Raw genomic sequence first — 19726 nt, forward strand, 5'->3', positions numbered from 1 at the left:
ATTCTCCAAAGAAGGCAGAACAAGAAGCAATGGGTGGAATCAAGGAGAGAAGCAACTTAGAAGTAAGAAGAAATTTCTTGACAGTTAGAACAATTAATCAGTGGAACAACTTGCCTCCAGAAGTTGTGAATTCTCCAACACTGGAAGTTTTTAAGAAGATGTTGGATAACCATTTGTCTGAAGCGGTTTAAGAACTTCTTCTTAAAAACTTCAGGTGTTGAAGAATTCCCAACTTCTGGAGGCAAGTTATTCCACTGATGAATTGTTCTAACTTTCAGGAAATTTCTCCTTAGTTCTAAGTTGCTTCTCTCCTTGATGAGTTTCCACCCATTGCTTCTTTTCCTATCCTTGATAGAACAAATCAATGTTTAAGAAATACTGCTTGACCCAGAACTACCCATTATAGTTGTTGGACAGTGAAGCCATTCAGACATGCCCACATGCACAAGCCGCTTTAACCATGGGGAGATCTTCTCTTCCTTCTCCTCCCAAGCTCTGTGGTTTTATTTGCAGACAACAAAGAATACGACGCCTACCTGTCGTACACAAAAGTCGATCCCGACGCATTAGATCGTGACAACCGGGAGGAAGAGCAATTTGTCCTTGAAATCTTGCCAGATGTTCTGGAGAAGCAATATGGATATAAGCTCTTCATACCAGACCGGGACCTGATCCCAACTGGGAGTAAGTACTGATCCACTAGAGGTTTGAGACAACTTCTTCATGCTGCTGAGAAAGCTCATCCTTCCTAATGTCTCCCCCCACCCCCCCCAATTTATATCAAGATACTTCACAGAAAGGGACACAGTGGCTCAGTTGCTAAGACGCTGAGCTTGTCGATCGAAAGGTTGGCAGTTCAGCGGTTCGAATCCCTAGTGCCGCATAACGGGGTGAGCTCCCGTTCCTTGTCCCAGCTTCTGCCAACCTAGCAGTTCGAAAGCAGGTAAAAAATGCAAGTAGAAAAATAGGGACCACCTTTGGTGGGAAGGTAACAGCATTCCGTGCGCCTTTGGCGATTAGTCATGCCGGCCACATGACCACGGAGACGTCTTCAGACAGCGCTGGCTCTTCCGCTTTGAAATGGAAATGAACACCGCCCCCTAGAGTCGGGAACAACTAGCACCTATGTGCGAGGAGAACTTTTACCTTTACCTTACTTCACAAAAACAAGAAAGAACTGAGAACACCAAATGGTCCATTTAAATTCAGAGTCCCAAGAAGGCCCATTTTGTAAAGAAAAGTCTTCCGGAAAAGATAATGACTGGGTTTGCACACAGCATCCTGAACTCTTGTTTGTTTGGGGTTTAGGTGAAACCCTGTCACCGTAGGAAGTCAATCATAATTTGTGTCTCCTTTGGCTGTCGGGCTAGTCATCACTGTCAGTAATGGATTGTAGGATTGAAGCATCCCGTAGAGCCATGATGGCGAAGCTATGGCAAGCGTGCCACAGGTGGTACACAAAGCCATATCAGTGGGCATGTGAGTGTTGCTGTAACTCAGCTCCAGCGTGCTTGCGGGCACCAGCCAGCTGATTTTTGGGCCTTCTAGTCCCACCAGAAGTCAGGAAACGGGCTGTTTCCAGCCTCCGGAGGGTGGGGAAGGCTGTTTTCACCCTCCCCAGGCTCCAAGAAAGACTCTGGAGCCCGGGGAGGGCGAAAAACAGGCCTACCCAGCCCACTGGGCAATCGCGTGCCAAAAGTGGGATGGTTGTGTGGTGGGGTTGCGTACGCATGTCCGGGAGGGTGAGGCGCATTGAATTATGGATGTGGGCACACGCGCCCGTGACCCCCCCACACACTCCCCTCCGCTTTTGGCATGTGACAGCAGAAAGGTTAGCCATCACTGCCCTAGAGCACATTTACAAACCCTAGTAGGGCAAAGGTAAAGGTAAAAGGTAAAGGTTCCCCTCACACATATGTACTAGTCGTTCCCGACTCTAGGGGGCAGTGCCCACCTCCGTTTCTAAGCCAAAGAGCCAGTGCTGTCCAAAGATCTCTCCATGGTCATGTGGCCGGCATGACTCAATGCCAAAGGCGCACGGAACGCTGTTACCTTCCCACCAAAGGTGGTCCTTATTTTTCTACTTGCATTTTTTATGTGCTTTCAAACTGCTAGGTTGGCAGAAACCTGGATAGGGAACGGGAGCTCACCCCATTACGCGGCACTGGGGATTCGAACCGCTGAACTGCCGACCTTTCGATCGACGAGCCTAGCATCTTAGCCCCTGAGCCACCGCCTCCCTCCTAGTAGGGCAAAGGATGAAGCCAAACCCAACGAGTCCCATTCTAGATTTGCCCGACGTGTGAAAACACACTGTTTGATTGCAAGCACGCAGGGCCAGCGCCGTCTGTTAATATTTTCACTCGTAGTTCCATATAATCGTCATCCAACAAATCAAAATTAAAGCAAAGAATCAGGTACATAACTACATGCCAACCTACAGCTGTTAGGAGCTGTGTGTGTGTGTGTGTGTGTGGAGGGGGGGGTTTCAGATTTAATTTTGCGCACAGCTGGTGTTGCTCCGAGCTTGATTTTAAAAGAAGGGAGCCGAATCAAAGGCTTTTAAGTCAATACAGGAAGAGCGAAGAGAACAAATGCTTTAGATGAATCAGCTTCCTCGCAGGTGCTCCCAAAGAACAGGGTTGCATTTTCTTTCTCTGTCCATCTGTCACTCAGACGCGCCAACAAAAATCTTCATCATTGTAATTTCGGAGAGTCATTAAGCATCATCAAAATAACATGCAGTGCTACCTGGCACGTTGGGTTTTTTTTTTTTTTTTAAATATATATCTTTATATCTCCCAGCGCAGCATAACGCTGTCCCCTTCCTTTCTTCCTTTCCTGCCTTGCAAAACTGAAATGATTCGTATACTTTTGAACAGATTTGATGCTTTCATGCAGAAGATTAAGGAAGGGCTTAATCACCCGCTAATGATGATGGTGCAGAATATAAATGGGGACTGAAGACTGGTTTCATTCCAAACCAGCTTGGGTTTTGCAACTCACAGAAAAGTTCTGGATCTGGGCAGGGAAAGCCAACTTGGAATGCTTCTGAGATGCTCGCTCCGTTCTTCACGTTAAATGCATTTTTGATCAGCTTTAACCCGGAGCAATTAAAACGAGACCCTATTCTCAGAGGAAATACATCTCTTAAAGCCAGAGAATGGGAACAATTCATAGAATAGAGTTACCAGGGGTTTGTGTGTGTGTGTGTGCTATGCTTCAGGAGAGCTCCCTAGATTGTTTTTTGGGCTTAGGGTCCCCCGAAGATTGTTGTCACCAGAGGAGAAGAGTGGAAAAACTTAGGAGCTTCCTAGGGTGAGAGCATCAGGTTAGCATTTTGCATAGCGATAGCATTTGACTTATATGCCGCTTTACAGTGCTTTGCAGCCCTCTCTAAGCGGTTTACAGAGTCAGCCTCACGCCCCCAACAATCTGGGTCCTCGTTTTACCAACCTCGGGGTGATGGAAAGCTGAGTCAATCTTGAGCCGGTCAGGATCGAACTGCTGGCAGTGGGCAGAATTAGCCTGCAATATGGCATTCTAACCACTGCACCAATAAATCCCGGTGACTTAAATGACCCTTTCCCAAGTTACAAGTCTATGGGGTCCATGTCAACATTCTGCAGAACCGCAAGGGCAAGATAGTACAATTTCCATATTTTGCGCCACAACTCCCACCACACCCTGCCACAGAACATGCTGGTTGAGGCTGATGGGAGTTGCAGTCAACAACCTCTAGAGGACATCGGTTTAGAGCTGCAATGGCGAATCTATGGCACGGAAGTGGCATGCAGAGCCATCTCTCCGGGCACACCAGCCATCGCCTGTTACTCTTCCGGGTTCCGGCACACACATGCATGCTGGCCAGCTGGTTTTCACATGCATGGGAGTGCCAGAAACTGGAAGAGCAGCTCCCTAGCACGCATGCACATGCCGGGAAGCTGAGCTTCCAGTTTCTGGCACACATGCTGGTCTTCGTGGGCGCCTGCATACCAAAAACCGAAAGACCAGGTGACTGGCATTGAAAACTGGAAGCTCAGCTTCCCGGGACACGTATGCGCGCCGGGGAACTGTTCTTCCAGTTTCTGATACTCCCCCGTGCGCACGTGCACTCTCCCGTTGTGGCACTTAGTGCCGAAAAAGATTCGCCAAAACTGGTTTAGAGCAGGGGTCTCCAACCTTGGCAACTTTAAGCCTGGCGGACTTCAACTCCCAAAATCCCCCAGCCAGCTGGCTGGGGGATTCTGGGAGTTGAAGTCCGCCAGGCTTAAAGTTGCCAAGGTTGGAGACTCCTGGTTTAGAGAGTTGTCACCCTCCCTTTAAAAATAATATATATGCCACTGTAACGCAAAATAACACTGAAAGGCAAAACAGAACGACCCTTCTCTGCCAGCTAGCTGACGCAGAGAAGCGTCTTGTAAAAGACAGTGGCCTTTTGCTGACAGCTGTTTCTTGATTTCTTTGCTAGGGAGGGAAGATTGGGTTTGACAGCTTCTGGTCATTAGGAAATGCCAACGGGGTTGTCCTCTCTTGGGGAGAGGGAAGGGGGGAAGTATGAATGTTCACTTCAGGCTGACGAACATACCTGGCGATGTCGTTCTAGTTTCAGAGATTGATAGTCGAAGCTGGCAGTCTGAAGACGCAGCAAACGGAATCGTAAGAAGCATTTTTATTTTTTTTTTGCGAAGGACTCGCTTACTAGCGGTCTGAGGGAACGTTGCAGAATCCATTTTTATTTTTTTGGTCAGGATAAAAAAAAAAAGGTAGAGGGGAATTGCAGGAGACTCCTCGACTTACGACCAGAGTTGAGCCCAACATTTCTGTTGCTAAGCGAGACGGCTTTTAAATTAGATTTTTAGAATAGAATAGAATAGAATAGAATAGAATAGAATAGAATAGAATAGAATAGAATAGAGAGACGAATGTAAGTTTTTTCGGAGATTTTATGACCCCAATACTAGGGATTATCCATCCATCCACAAAGCCAAAGTGCACGCATTTGTCCAAGTTCCCAATGTCCCGTCTTTGTGATGTATTCCACTTTTCCACCTCCTTACTCAGCTTTTGCTATTCGCCTGCTCTCTTGGGAAACAAGTACGGGGGAATCAGACAGTTGGCCAATAAATCCCTCAGTAGCAATATCCCTTAGACTTATATACTGCTTCATGGTGCTTTCCAGCCCTCTCTAAGCGGTTTACACAGTCAGCCTATCGCCCCCAACAATCTGGGTCCTCGTTTTACCCACCTCGGAAGGACGGAAGGCTGAGTCAACCTTGAGCCGGTCAGGATCAAACTGCTGGCAGTGGGCAGAATTAGGCTGCAATACTGCATTATAACCACTGTGCCACCACGGATTCCTTCCTTCCTTCCTTCCTTCCTTCCTTCCTTCCTTCCTTCCTTCCTTCCTTCCTTCCTTCCTTCCTTCACAAGCAATAGCACTTAGACTTATATACCGCTTCACAAGGGGGGGGAGGGAGGGAGGGAGGGAGGGAGGGAGGGAGGGAGGAAGGAAGGAAGGAAGGAAGGAAGGAAGGAAGGAAGGAAGGGCAAGAGCAACAGCACTTAGACTTATATACCGCTTCACAATACTTTACAATACTACAATACTGCATTCTAACCACTGGGAGGGAGGGGGGAGAGAGGGAGGGAGGGAGGGAGGAAGGAAGGAAGGAAGAAGGAAGGAAGGAAGGAAAGAAGGAAGGAAGGAAAATAGCAACAGCACTTAGACTTATATACCGCTTCACAGTGCTTTTCAGCCCTCTCTACGTGGTTTACAGAGTCAGCCTATTGCCCCCAACAATCTGGCTCCTTATTTTACCCACCTCGGAAGGATGGAAGGCTGAGTCAACTTTGAGCCGGTTAGGATTGAACTGCTGTCAGTCGGCAGAGTCAGCCTGCACCAGCTCAGTTGCTCTCTCGTAGGACAGAGCACACTTCATAAGGGAGGCAAACTTCCACGTCGGATCTCCAGGGAGGAACTGCAAGGCGATGCTTGTCAACAGAAAGAGCAGATCAGTTCAGATCATGTTGCACGCGGTAAAGGTTTCTGCCCATTTCATTCAAACTGGAGCGCAAAAGAGACAGAAGGATTCGTTCGCGCATATGGTGCCAAATGTGAACGTCGCTTGCAATGACAAGCCCAGATTGCCTCCAGATTCAGTCGAACGGATCTGACCTTGCTGAGACCTTGTTCTCCTCTCCTCTCCTCTCCTCTCCTCTCCTCTCCTCTCCTCTCCTCTCCTCTCCTCTCCTCTCCTCTCCTCCTCTCCTCTCCTCTCCTCTCCTCTCCTCTCCCCTTTCCCGTCACTTAACATCTGATATACATTTGACTCTAGGGAGCAAGATGTCTGTATCCCCCGTTAGGAGGTCTTCTCCATCTGTAACCTCCAAAACAGTATTGTGTGTTCTTCTCTGTGTGTCCGTGTGTGTGTGTGTCTATGTGTCTGTGTATTTATCAACATTGCAAGTTCTGGTCCATGATTTTCTTTTCCTTTCTTTTTCTTTTTCTTTTTTTTTTTGGGCCAACCCTACCCAACCCAGTTGTACATGGGATGAGTTCCAGTTGGAACAACCCCTACAATATTATCTTTCTTCTGCAGGCTCTTCTTCCAACTGGTGCCCCTATCTTCCAATGGAAGGAGAGTTGAAAGAAGTAAGTAGAGTAGGACTTTGGCTAGGTTGTCCCACCGGGCGTTCCAAAGCGCTCGGCTGCCGAGCAAAAATCTGTGCCTCCAAATCTCGTCGATAGATGACGCGAAGGGATGTGTGTTCCTGGGATCAAAAGACAATCCCACCCAAACTCAACAAACCATAAAGTACCAGAAACCAAGAACATGTCCACCATTGGCATAATGTATGCGGGGGAGAAAATGGTCATTTTGGCAATATTGTAAATCCCTAAAACTAGGCTTTCCCCCAAGTTGGTGGACCTCCAGAATACGTTGGACTGCACGTTTCCAGCAGCTCCCATCTGACCATAAATGTGGTTCCACACAACACACTGAGCCAAAATTCACAATATGATTTGTGAACGGCCCGTGAGGTTAAGTCAACGTCTTCTAGAGAGGGGGAGGAACATGTTAATTTTAGTAGGGGGGCCCGTTTGGAAGGGGAAATATATCACCAAGGGATGGTAGAGATGTTCAGACCTGATGCGGAAAACATCTAGAGTCCTACCAGGTCAAGAAAGTCCAATCTGGTGTCTATGCAGATGACTTTGCGATTATGGAAAGGCCGTGATAGATACTCAGCGTTTCTCCAGTTTAGGAGCTCATGTGAAGAAAAAGATTTTTCCAAAGTTCTCCACTTGATGGCTCTTGAAGTTAGACTCAGCCATCAGAGCTCAGTTGAAGGAGTGTTGAAGCCCAGTGAAAACAAGGGATCTGGAGTTATCTTGACCATTTAAACAAGGGGTCTCCAAACTTGACAACTTTAAGACTTGTGGACTTCAAGTCCCAGAGTTCTGGGAGTTGAAGTCCACAAGTCTTAAAGTTGCCAAGTTTGGAGACCCCTGGTTTAAATTGTTGGTGGCACTGGTCAAGAAGGATTAATCCGTTCTCTTCTCCATCCCTCATTTTGATTGCAAAGTTTTGTCTTCTTTTTTTTCTCTCTCTCCTGTGTGTACTTCTCTATTTTACTGTCCATTTTATGATTTGCAGCCTATCTAGAAGATCTTGCCAGATGTATAGAACAAAGCCGCCGGCTCCTGATTGTCCTGACACCGAATTACGTCCTCAGACGCGGGTGGAGTATTTTTGAGATGGAAAACCGGCTCCATAACATGCTCCTCAGTGGCGAGGTCAAAGTCATTTTCATCGAGTGCCCCCATCTGAAAGGGAAAGTCAATTACCAAGAAGTGGAATCGCTGAAGCACAGCATCAAACTCTTCTCGGTTGTCCCGTGGAAAGGGCCCCCAAGCAACAAGCTGAATTCTAAATTTTGGAAACGCTTGCTCTACGAGATGCCGGCCAAAAAGAAAGAAGTGATCTCGCGGCGCCAAGTCCTGGATTCCGCCGAACAGGGCCTCTTCGGTGACCTGCAAACAGTGCCTTCCATCGCGGTGACGGATACCTCTGCTACGTTAGTTTCATCTCAGGCGGACTTGGGAGATTATCAGCCCACCAACGCAGCCCATATGAGACATTACTGCAGGGGTTACGAATACAACGTGCAATCCGCGACCCTCCCACTTGCTGCCCTAAGCAGTAACCACCACACTTACTGCAATATACCCCTGACGCTACTCAATGGGCAGTTACCGCTGAACAGCAGTGTGAAGGATGTCCAGGACTTCCACAGAAACCCCTCTTTACTCCCCTTGTCCACGAGAGAGCTGAGTTTCACCAGCGATATATGGTAGCAAAGATCTAGACTTCTTTTCGGCCGGCTTTGCAATGAGCCAGAATTCCTTAAAACGAAAAAACAAAACAAAACAAAACAAAAATATAACCTTTAAAACCCGACGTCATCAGGTGCCAAACTCTTTTGCCAAGTCACAAAGTAACTCGCTTTTATACTTGAAACCTCTCTTTGTTTACATTTACAAAATTATTAACAAAGGGGGCGGGAGCCTACTTTTTTAGCCGACTTCTGAGTTTTCTGTCTTTTAATGTACAGAATGATTTGTGCTTTATTATAAAAAGAGATAGAGAAAGAGAGAGAGAGAGAGAGAGAGAGTGAGAGAGAGAGAGAGAGAGAAAGAGAGGGGATATGGGATCGAATCAGGGGTGAAATGCTACCGGTTCGTACTGGTTCGGGCGAACCGGTAGCGGCGGTGTCGGGTGGTTCGGAGAACCCGTAGCGGCGGTAACGCGAGTCTCCGCCCACCCATCCGGACATCATTACTTTCTGGTTTTAACCACGAAGTTACCTGTTTTTGACCTTCTGCGCTTGCGCAGAGGGTCCAAGGCGCGCACATTTCCGAACCGGTAGGGAAGGTAAGTAGACTTCACCCCTGGATCGAATAGTATTTTGAAGTAAGTTGACAATGAGTTGACTTCCGATGCTATATACAAATAGAGTAAGACTCCATATTTATATATACATAGATATATATAGATATATATATATATTAGTACTTCAGAAGTTTTCATGGATTTTTTTTTTAAATAGACAGAATTTAGGAAGCATACCCATCATACATGTGAAACACAAGTAGTAACAAAAATAAAAAATAAGTCTCGCATTTCGAAATTGTGCTAAAGGGACTGTAGAAGATCTTCCCTACAAGATTAACCAACGCCGTGTTGTTATGGAAGATGGACCACGCCAAGGGCAACTCTGGTTTTCGTTCTGCAATCCCCCATGGCTGGAAGAGATCTCGTCCGCTCAACAATCCATTTGTCGTTTTGTTCTCAAGCTAATTCTTCATCGTCCGTGACAGTTGCCATTGTCTTTTCTTCAATTCTTAGGAAGTTGACCGCCCTTTAATTTTCTGTAAATTTTGGGAAAACGTGAATTAATTCTGGCTTTTCGGGTGTCTTGGGGACTTCCTTCCTGTTGCATTTGATGTGCTGAGGATTGTTAAACAGTCTGCAGATCTAAACATTTCCTAATCTTCTCGACTTACGTACTAAATGGTCATATCAGCATCTGCACAGGGTTATTATTTGGGGTTTCTTTTTTTTTTCTTTTCCAGGTTAAAAAAAAGGTGTAACGGTTTACCAGCTTGACGTTTGAGGGAAAAAACGTCAGCCTACGTTTTTCAGCCTAGGAGAGAAAGGAACAAAACAAAAAACTCACACACACACACACAAAAAGCACAGCAATACTCACCAACAAAAGTCTTGAATTGTTTTGGTTACCAGTCATAATAACATTTGCATTGATAATCATCGAAAACGGCAGTAAGCATTTACACTAATAAAAGGTTACTCAAGAGTGTGTCCCAGTTTCCGTCGGTTCTTACATTCCTGTAAAAATCAAAATTGCTCCTCAATTTATCGTAATTTATTTTATTTTTCTTTTATTATTCATATTTCTATGCTGCCCACTCTCCGAGGACTCTGGGCGGCTTACAACAATCGACAATATACTAAATAGCAAATTGCCCCCAACAATCTGGGTCCTCATTTTACCCACCTCAGAAGGATGGAAGGCTGAGTCAACCTTGAGCCATACAGAATCGAACTCCTGGCAATGGGCAGAGTTAATTTGCAATACTGCATTGTAACCACTGTGCCAGGAAGGAAGGAAGGAGGGAGGGAGGGAGGGAGGGAAGGAAGGAAGGAAGGAAGGAAGGAAGGAAGGAAGGAAGGATAATAGCACTTAGACTTATATACTGCTTCACAGTACTTTGCAGCCCTCTCTAAACAGTTTACTGAGTCAGCCTCTTGCCCCCAACAATCTGGGTCCTCATTTTACTCACCTCAGAAGGATGGAAGGCTGAGTCAACCTTGAGCCGGTGAGATTTGATCCGCTGATCTGCTGAACTAGCAGTCAGCTGAAGTAGCTGCAGTACTGCACCACCTCAGCTCCTCTCCAATGCTTTTACTGTCTTAGAAACAGGACCTTGAAAAACTGCCTGTTTGCTCAACATCTGTGTTACTTCTTTAGCGTTTTTTTTTTCTTTTGTATTACTTCTTTAGAGTAAGAAATTAGAATTTTAAGATGTGTTTTTTGTTTTTTAAATTTGATTTATATGCCGCCCTTCTCCGGAGACTCAGGGCGGCTTACAATGCGTTAAGCAATAGCCTTCATACTTTTGTATATTTATACAAAGTCAGTTTATTGCCCCCACAAACTGGGTCCTCAATTTACCTACCTTAGAAAGGATGGAAGGCTGAGTCAACCTTGAGCCTGGCGAGATTCGAACCTGCAGTAATTGCAGGCAGCAGATGTAAGTGGATGTTAATTAGTCTGCTGAGCCACCAGAGCTCACAAGACTTAACTCAAAATTCAAATCATAACATTCCTTCAAGCTTTCGTGGACCCTTCTGGGATGACATCCACTGCCAGGTTGAGGACCACTGAGTATAAATGGCCTCTGCAATACAACATTTTTCAGAATATATTTTATTGGGGGTATTTGGGAGTGGGGATATTTGCCTTTTGGGAGCCCCTCCTCTCAAAATGGGGCCCTCTTGCAAGATTTTCTTTGAACATGGCTCTTAAATGGTTGGGGTGGGGGCAGGGGTGAAATCCAGCAGGTTCTGACAGGTTCTGCAGAACCGGTAGCGGAAATTTTGAGCAGTACGGAGAACCGGTAGTGGAAATTTTGAGCAGTACGGAGAACCGGTAGCGGAAATTTTGAGCAGTACGGAGAACTGGCAAATACCACCTCTGGCTGGCCCCAGAGTGGGGTGGGAATGGAGATTTTGCAATATCGTTCCCCCCAGGAATGGGGAGGGAATGGGGATTTTGCAGTATCCTTCCCCTGCCACATCCGCCAAGCCAAGCCACGCCCACCAAGCCACACCCACAGAACCGGTAGGGAAAAATTTTGGATTTCACTCCTGGGTGGGGGGTGAAGGATGCCCAACAACAGCTGGAGAGACTTGTGTTCATTGTGGTCCTTAGGTATCACTGCGACCGAAATGGCTGAAGGAACTCCCCGTAAGTTGACTGCATCTTATCCTTTGTGGCTCGCGGGGGTATCTTCCAGCAGGCAGCTTTTGACCCTTTGACCATCTGATTTTTCAACAGTGTCACAATTTCATGTTTGAGAGTGGTGCGGTGGCCTAGAGGTGGAGCTCTCATCTCACAATCAGGAGGCCGTGAGTTCGATCCTAAGTAGAGGCGAATATTTCTCTCTCTGGGCACAATGAGAATCTATCTGCTGAACAAAACTCCGCATTGGAGACAGGAAGGGCATCCGGTCAGTCAACACTCTGCTAGCTCCATTCAGTTGCCCAGACTCCACCCCGCAAGGGATTATGGGGTCATTAAATGATGATGACGACCACAATTTCATGTTTGGTTTTGGTCCTCACATTATAAAAAAGCTGTAGAGACTCTGGAAAGAGTGCAGAGAAGAGCAACAAAGATGATTAGGGGCCTGGAGGCTAAAACATATGAAGAACGGCTGCAGGAACTGGGCGTGGATAGTTTAGTGGGAAAAAAAGGACTAGGGGTGACATGATAATCATGTTCTAATATTTGAGGGGTTGTTAAACAGAAGAGGGGGTCATTCTATTCTCCAAAGCACCTGAGGGCGGGACAAGAAGCAATAGGTGGAAACTAATCAAAGAGACAAGCAACTTAGAACTAAGGGGAAATTTCCTGACTGCGAGAACAATCAATCAGTGGAATAACTTTTCTTCAGAAGTTGTGAATGCTCCAACACTGGAAGTTTTTAAAAAGAGATTAGACAAAACTTTGTCCAGAATGGTATAGGATCTCCTGCTTGAACAGGGGGTGGACTAGAAGACCTCCAAGGTCCCTTTTGACTTTGTTATTCTGTATTTTTCTTTTCTGCATAACTGCAAAAACGTGGCAAAACGTGGAGAGAAAGAAAATTTAAAAAATGGTAATCTGATTTATGTGTGTGATATCACACCCACGATGGTCTCTCTCTCTCTCTTCCCCCATCCTCAATTACCAATCTCAGGCGTCTATAAAAAAAAAAAAATCCAGATATTGCTGGACTACGATTCCCAGCACCCTTCCCCATTTCCATTCTGTTTGAGAATTTAAGTCTAGCAATCCTCAAGTTTTTCAATTCTATCACAAGGTATTTCCTTTCTGCTTTGGAGAATCTGTGTGTTTGCTGATGTAGGGAAGGCCAGGCCCTCAACTGATTGAGTTCTGCTAGGATCCATTCAATTTGTGAGTTTGGATGTTTTTTGTTTTTGTTTTTAAATTGCCTTTAACCTCCTTCCTCTTATATGTATTCCTGTTAATCAGCCACCTACTATATTTTAATTGCTGGATGCCTCTAGGTATCAGAGAAACAGAGTGGAGTCCAAGATAAACCATAAAGGAACGTATTTAGAAAAACTGATTGTGCGTTGCGACAAGAAAGAATTTGACCGACTTCAAAACTGTCTGAACAGCCTCATTACAGCCATTCATTTGCTAAACCATTATATCTCCTTGGCGATGTTATCGCTTCTTCAGCAATTGAAAGAGGCCATTGCAAAGAAAAAAAAAAACTATATATATTGTCGTCTGGCTGTTGGAAAAAAACTAAATATTGAACATATAGGGTTTCTGAATCGTTTATAAAATTACAGAGACAACGTTTACGAAACACAGTTGGGTCAAACATGAATGGGAAGAGAAAAAAGTTGTTCCTTTCCCACCAACGAATGAAGAATTATTGATTTAATTCTCCTGCCTTTGAGTTGGTGGATATACTGCCTATTAATCTAAAGCTAACATTTAAGGTGGGTTTTTTTTTTTTTCCAAGAGGCAAGTGGACTTTCTGGATTTTCCTTTGAAGAGGTTTCGCTTCTCATCCGAGAAGCTTCTTCAGCTCTGAGAGAAGCTGAGGAAGCTTCTGAGAGAAGCCGAGGAAGCTTCTCGGATGAGAGGTGAAACCTCTTCAAAGAAAAACCAGAAAATCCAGTTGCTTCTTGGGAGGGAAAAAAAAGCACCTTTTTGGATGACTGAGAATCTCCATAGACATCTAACATTTGAGGGTTTTATGTGTATAGAGATGTTTACCGGTAGTCCTGGACTTACAACAGTTCGCTTAGTGACCATTCAAAGTGACCATTCAAAGATCTGGAAAAAATCAACTTATGTCCGTTTTTCACACTTACGACGTGTGCCACCCCCATGGTCACGTGACCAAAATTCAGATGCTTGGCAACTGGTTCGTATTTATGACGGTTGCTGTGTCCCTTTTGTGACCTTCTGAGGAGCAAAGTCAAGCGGGAAATCCGGATTCACCTTGTTACTAATTTAATAACTGCAGTGATTCACTTAACGGCAAGAAAGGTCATAAAACGGGGCAAAGCTCACTTAACAAATGTCTCCGTTAACAACAGCAATTTTGAGTTCAGTTGCGGTCATAAGTCAAGGACTACCTTTATAGAACAGTTTCGATAAATGGGAAACTTGGTCTTCAGCAAAATCGGGCATTTGACCCGGTTTTGTTTACTTCAAGCCAGGGGTGAAATGTTCCCGGTTTAGACCGGATCGCCCGATCCGGTAGCAATGGCCTAAATCATCTCCTCTTTTAAATTTAAATTTTAAACATAAATTTTAATCTGTTTAATTATGGGGTATTTTAAAATTCAGCCTAAATTATTTAATTTGTTTTAATTTATTTTAGATTTTGTATTTCCTGTGTTTTATCGTCTGGCTGTTCACCGCCCTGAGTCCTTCGGGAGAAGGGCGGTATAGAAATTTAATAAAATAAATAAATAAATGGAGGCGGGTGGTTCGGAGAACCGGTAGCAAAAATCCCTGCCCCCTCTTCCCCATCGCCCCATTTGACTGGTCAGTAAATGAACTCTTGAAAGTCGAGATCCACCTGTAATGCTCCCTCTGTGCTCCCTCTGTGTTGTTGCTTCCAATTGTAAGCAAAAGTTGAATTTTGGAGATTTTTTTCATTTTTTTCCCCCCCCATTTAATCCAAGAGTCTGAAATAGCTATTGATTCACCGCTGAATTTGAGTTTGTTGTTCCACAGGGCCACCGGTCAGAAGGAAAGGAAAGTGATTTTATAATGGAGTTTAATTTTTAAAGATAAAGACTTCCCCAGAAAGAGGTCAGCAAAACAAATCTAGACTGGCCTCCTGCAGAGTTCTTGACAATTGCTGGCTCCTTTTCCATTAAGCTGATCTAGTTGGAGAATTTGGTCTCAATTTACCCTGAATGAGTATTTTAAAAACAAAAACAAAAAGAGCCTTGGTAGTACAGAGGTTTAAGGCACCCTGTTATTAAGCTTATTAAGACCAGCTGCCTGCAATTATTGCAGGTTCGAATCTCGCCAAGGCTCAAGGTTGACTCAGCCTTCCATCCTTTCTAAGGTAGGTGAAATGAGGACCCAGTTTGTGGGGGCAATAAGCTGACTTTATATAAATATACAAAAGGATGAAGGCTATTGCTGAGCACATTGTAAGCCGCCCTGAGTCTTCGGAGAAGGGCGGCATATAAATCAAATTAAAAAAATAATAATAATAATAAAAAAAAAAAAAACCCAGACCTGCCTTTTGGGGGAGTTTCAAATCAGAAGTTTCCATTATTCTTGCTAGGTTGCCACGGTGGGACAAGAGCCCCGAACAATTACAATATAATCATTGGGGGCAAAAAAAAAAAAAAAAAAAGAAGAACAAGAAAGGTGTAAATTCCAATTTGGTGTTTAGAGCCTTTAGATACAGATTAACAGAGTTGGAAGGGAACTTGGAGGTCATCTAGTCCAACCCCACACCCACCCAAGCAGAAGACTCCACACTATTTCTGACAGATGGCTGTCCAGTTTCTTCTTGAAAGCTTCCAGTGATGAAGCTCCCACAACTTCTGAAGTCAACTTCTGTTCCATCGGTTGATTGTTCTCACTGTCAGAAAATTCCTCTTTATTTCCAAGTTGAATCTCTCCTTGTTCAGTTTCCATCCATTATTCCTTGCCTGGCCTTCAGGTACCTTGAAAAATAGCTTGACCCCCTCCTCTCTGGGGCAGCCCCTCAAATATTGGAAGACTGCTATCCTGTCTCCCCTGGTCCTTCTCTTCACTAGACTAGCCATGCCCAGTTCCTGCAACCGTTCTTCGTATGTTTTAGCCTCCAGTCCCCTCATCATCTTGGTTGCTTTTCTCTGCACTCTTTCTAGAGTCTCAACGTCTTTTTTTATAGTGTCCAGTCTCTTGAAAGCCTCCAGTGATGAAGCTCCCACAACTTCTGAAAGCAACTTCAGTTCCATCGATAGATTGCTCTCACTCTCAGAAAATTTCTTATTTCTAGGTTGAATCTCTCCTTGATCAGTTTCCATCCATTATTCTTGCCTGGCCTTCAGGTACCTTGAAAAATAGCTTGACCCCCCCTCCTCTCTGTGGCAGCCCCTCAAATATTGGAAGACTGCTATCATGTCTCCCCGGTCCTTCTCTTCATTAGACTAGCCATGCCCAGTTCCTGCAACCATTCACTGTATGTTTTAGTCTCCAGTCCCCTCATCATCCTGGTGGCTCTTCTCTGCACTCTTTCTAGACATTCCAACATTTTCAAAACATCTTCTTGAGCTTTGTAGATTTCACAATTGCCAGATTTACACAAGGATCCATTCTGCATCGGTAAAATACCTTTACATGGACTTCTAGTACCCTAAATAGCCAGCTTTTTCCCCGTGGCTACTGTACGACAGACCTACAACCATTTGCTTCCCGATTGAAGTTACAACAGCACTGAAAAAAAGTGACTTTGAGACCGGTCCTCGCACTTACAACGGTTGCTCCCGACAAGTAAACTTCAACGGGGGAAGCCGGATTCGCTTAACGACCACATGATTCACTTGGCTGGTATGATTTGCTTAACAGTTGTGGTGAAAAAAGGGTGGTGACATTGGGTGCAACGTCGTTTAGTAACCGCCTTCCTTAGCAAACAGAAATTCTGCTCCCAATTACGGTCATAAGTCCAGGACAACCTGCATACCCTTATTTGTATGTCGTCTTTTAAAGAAAGGAAAAAATGAGCCCCGTAGGGACGATTGCAGCAAATTGTTTGAATAATATAATTTATTTTTTTTTAACACTTGAAAACCGTATTCAGTTGCATTTGCTTGTCTGGCTGGTTAGGAACTGGTTTAAAAGGAAGTTACTTTTTCAACATCTCCTTTTGGATATCCTGTGTATTCTTACAGCCAGGATCTGCCAGAGGAAATACACAAACACACACAAAGAGAGAGAGAGGCATGCTAAAAGAAGTTAGCTTGGAGGGTTCTTACTAAACAGAGCTAAGCACATTGCAAATTAACATTTTGAGAGTGCAGAGAAGAGCAACAAAGACGGTTAGGAGGCTAAAACATATCAAGAATGGTGACAGGAATTGGATATGTCTGGTTTAATGAAAAGAAGGACCAGGGTTGACATGATAGCAGCCTCCCAATATTTGAGGGGCTGCCACAAAGAAGAGGAGAGGGGGGTCAATTTATTCTCCAAAGCATCAGAAGGCAAGACACGAAGCAATGGATGGAAACTAATCAAGGAGAGAAGCTACCTAGAACTAAGGAGAAATTTCTTGACAGTCAGAACAATCAATCAATGGAATAACTTGCCTCCAGAAGTTGTGAATGCTCCAACACTGGAAGTTTTTAAGAAGAGATTGGACAACTGTTTGTCTGAAATGATATAGTTTTTTTTTTCCTGCCTGAGCTGGGGGTTGGACTAGAAGACCTCCAAGGTCCCTTCCAACTCTGTTTATTCTGTTATTTCAGTTGGGATGTTCTACAGTGGTATTGGCCTTGGCTTGTCCGTTCTTGATCTTTTAACTCTTGATTTCTGCTGGAATTCTTGAATCAATACGGAGTCGTTATTTTCCTACGATCGGTTCGATTTCAGCCCTTCTTGAATTTCCGTTGACTCTTCTCTAATTGCCAATTTAATGTTAGTTGAACTAGATTTTTGTCGAAAAGGCTTGCACAATAAATCATCGTAGCTAGAATTTAATGTGGCGGCCTGATTCTTCACGCCTGACCTCTTTATAGGCATATAGACCTATATCCCAGCATCTTTTTTTTTTTACAAAAAAGTTTTTTATTTTTATTTCTCATAAACACATTTACATGCACAATCATTTCCATCATTTTTCATTCATCTTTTCTTTTAACTTTCATTTTTCAATTTTACTTTTTCGGGGCTGCTCTTTTATCCTTTAACTTTACTCCAACCTTTCTTCTTCTCCTCTCCTTCTCTTCCTTCCTCTTCTTCCTCCTACTTCCTTCGTTCTTCCTCCCCTTCTCTTTCCTACTTCCCCTTCTCTTCCCCCACTCCTCTCTTCTTTCCCCCTTCTAAGCTTCTCCTCTGCTCCTCTTTCCCCTCCCTTTTCTTCCTCTCCTTTTCCCTTTCTTCTTTCTCCTCTCCTCTCTTCCCCCTTCCCCTCTCTCCTGTTGTTTCCCTTTTCAGTTCAATCTAAAGTGGTATCCGAGCAGCCCCGATTTTCTAATTATCTTTATTCTCATTTCAATTTCTTATTCAATTATTATTTATTTTTATTTCATCATTTGCGTACATTTTTATAATATCCCAGCATCTAAATATTCTTTTTCCCCTCCCCCAAACGTGGGTTCCTAATCAGAGCATCTATAATGAATTTTAATTTGAGAGCAGCAGTGGGCAGGAGTTTTACCGCCCCTTGCAACCATCTCTGTGCTAAGTGGTAGATTGGGTACCACGAAGGCAGGGGTGAGCTGCTGGGGGTTCGCAGGTATTCGGGAGAACCTCTAGCTAAGATTCTGTGCAGTTCGGAGAATCCCCAAATCCCACTCCTGGGTGGTCACACCCACTCCATGCCTCCCCTCCCCGTAGTCCCCACGCGGCCCATTTTGGATACAGGTAAGTGCAGGGTGCACGCGGAGGCTCGGGGAGGGTGAAAAAATGGGCCTACCAGAAGTTCGGGAAGGCTGGAAATGGGCCCGTTTCTGGCCTCTAGAGGGCCTCTGGAGCCTGGGGAGGCTGTTTTCATCCTCCCGGAGGCTCGAGAAAAGCCTCCGGAGCCCGGGGAGGGCAAAAATGTCTGTCCCCCTCCCGTCTCCATCCCCCCCACTGTGGTGCAGGAGTGTGACTAGGCCACACCCACCATGGCCATGCCCACCCAGCACCCGGGCAGAGAACCCCTTGCTAAAATTTTTGAAGCCCACTCCTGCACGGAGGCAAATTAATATACACATCCAGCTGCCCACAATTTTGTATACAGCTGGGTTTTTGTTTTTTTCCACACCCAATATTTTTTTTTTCTTCCTTGGATTTTCTACCAGAAAAATTCCGGAACAAGAATCACATTTGTACGGCTTGGAAAAATAAAATGGTGCCGGCACACACCATCCCTTTTTGATTGGAATGGGCTATGCTATGCTATGTTATATTTATTTAATTAATATATTTATAGGCAGCCTTCCTACGCTCGGAGAATGCCTAAGGAACAGGGCGCATTTAAGTTAGTTGCAACCAATAATTAATGAGTCTTAAATTGGTTTGCCAGGTTATTTGTCTCATTGGTTCCTCTAGCATTTCTCATGAGTAATATAGTCTTGAAGGCTGGCTCTTTCTTTTTCTTTTTTTTTTAAGTAATTTTACAATATAGCATTTAAGAAAGCTGAGCTGGAGAACAATAAAGTCTCGAGCAATTTAAACAGATGGCAAGTTAAATTAAAATGGCTTTCCACACTTAATGCTATGTCTCCCGCAAAGGGGGGGGGGGTGTGGAAATAAGAAAGAAACAACTCTGTTCTTTATTACCTTGAAAAGGAAATACCACATTTTATTCCAGAATAAGGAGCGGTTCCTTAAGCCATGTCATCCTGTCCCACGCGAGGAACTTGGTGCCTCAGTTTTGCAGTGAATAGTGCAGGAAGGCCTCCCCTTCTCTCTTTTGAAGGCCTCCCCAATATTTCAACTAGGGGTGTTTTTATGGAAGACCATATTTAGGCTAAAGCTCTCCATACCTCATAAATCGTTCTGAAGAGATGCTTCGGACCTCACCTGTCTGTACCACCTTCCTCTCCTCTCCTCTCCTCTTTTCCATTTTTCCATTCTTCCTTTTCCCTCTCCCTTTCTTCCTTTTCTATCCTCCTCCCTCCCCTCCTTCCTTTCTTCTTCCCTCTCTTCCCTCCCTCCCTCCCTTCTGTCT

General features: G+C 44.6%; 1 protein-coding gene across 1 annotated transcript in view; it reads left to right on the top strand.

The window, feature by feature from the left end:
- Nucleotides 1-8362, top strand: part of IL1RAPL2 (interleukin 1 receptor accessory protein like 2) — a 204866-nt gene extending 196504 nt beyond the window's left edge. The window contains exons 8-9 of the mRNA XM_070951777.1: nt 514-684; nt 7662-8362. Coding sequence (XP_070807878.1) covers nt 514-684; nt 7662-8362 — 872 coding nt within the window. The remainder of the gene's footprint in view (nt 1-513; nt 685-7661) is intronic.
- Nucleotides 8363-19726: the final 11364 nt, after the last annotated feature.

The sequence above is a fragment of the Pituophis catenifer genome, unplaced genomic scaffold, assembly GCF_029215685.1.
Source record: "Pituophis catenifer annectens isolate HBS135680 unplaced genomic scaffold, rPitCat1.0.hap2 SCAF_11, whole genome shotgun sequence".
In the NCBI taxonomy this organism is placed as follows: Eukaryota; Metazoa; Chordata; class Lepidosauria; order Squamata; family Colubridae; genus Pituophis; species Pituophis catenifer.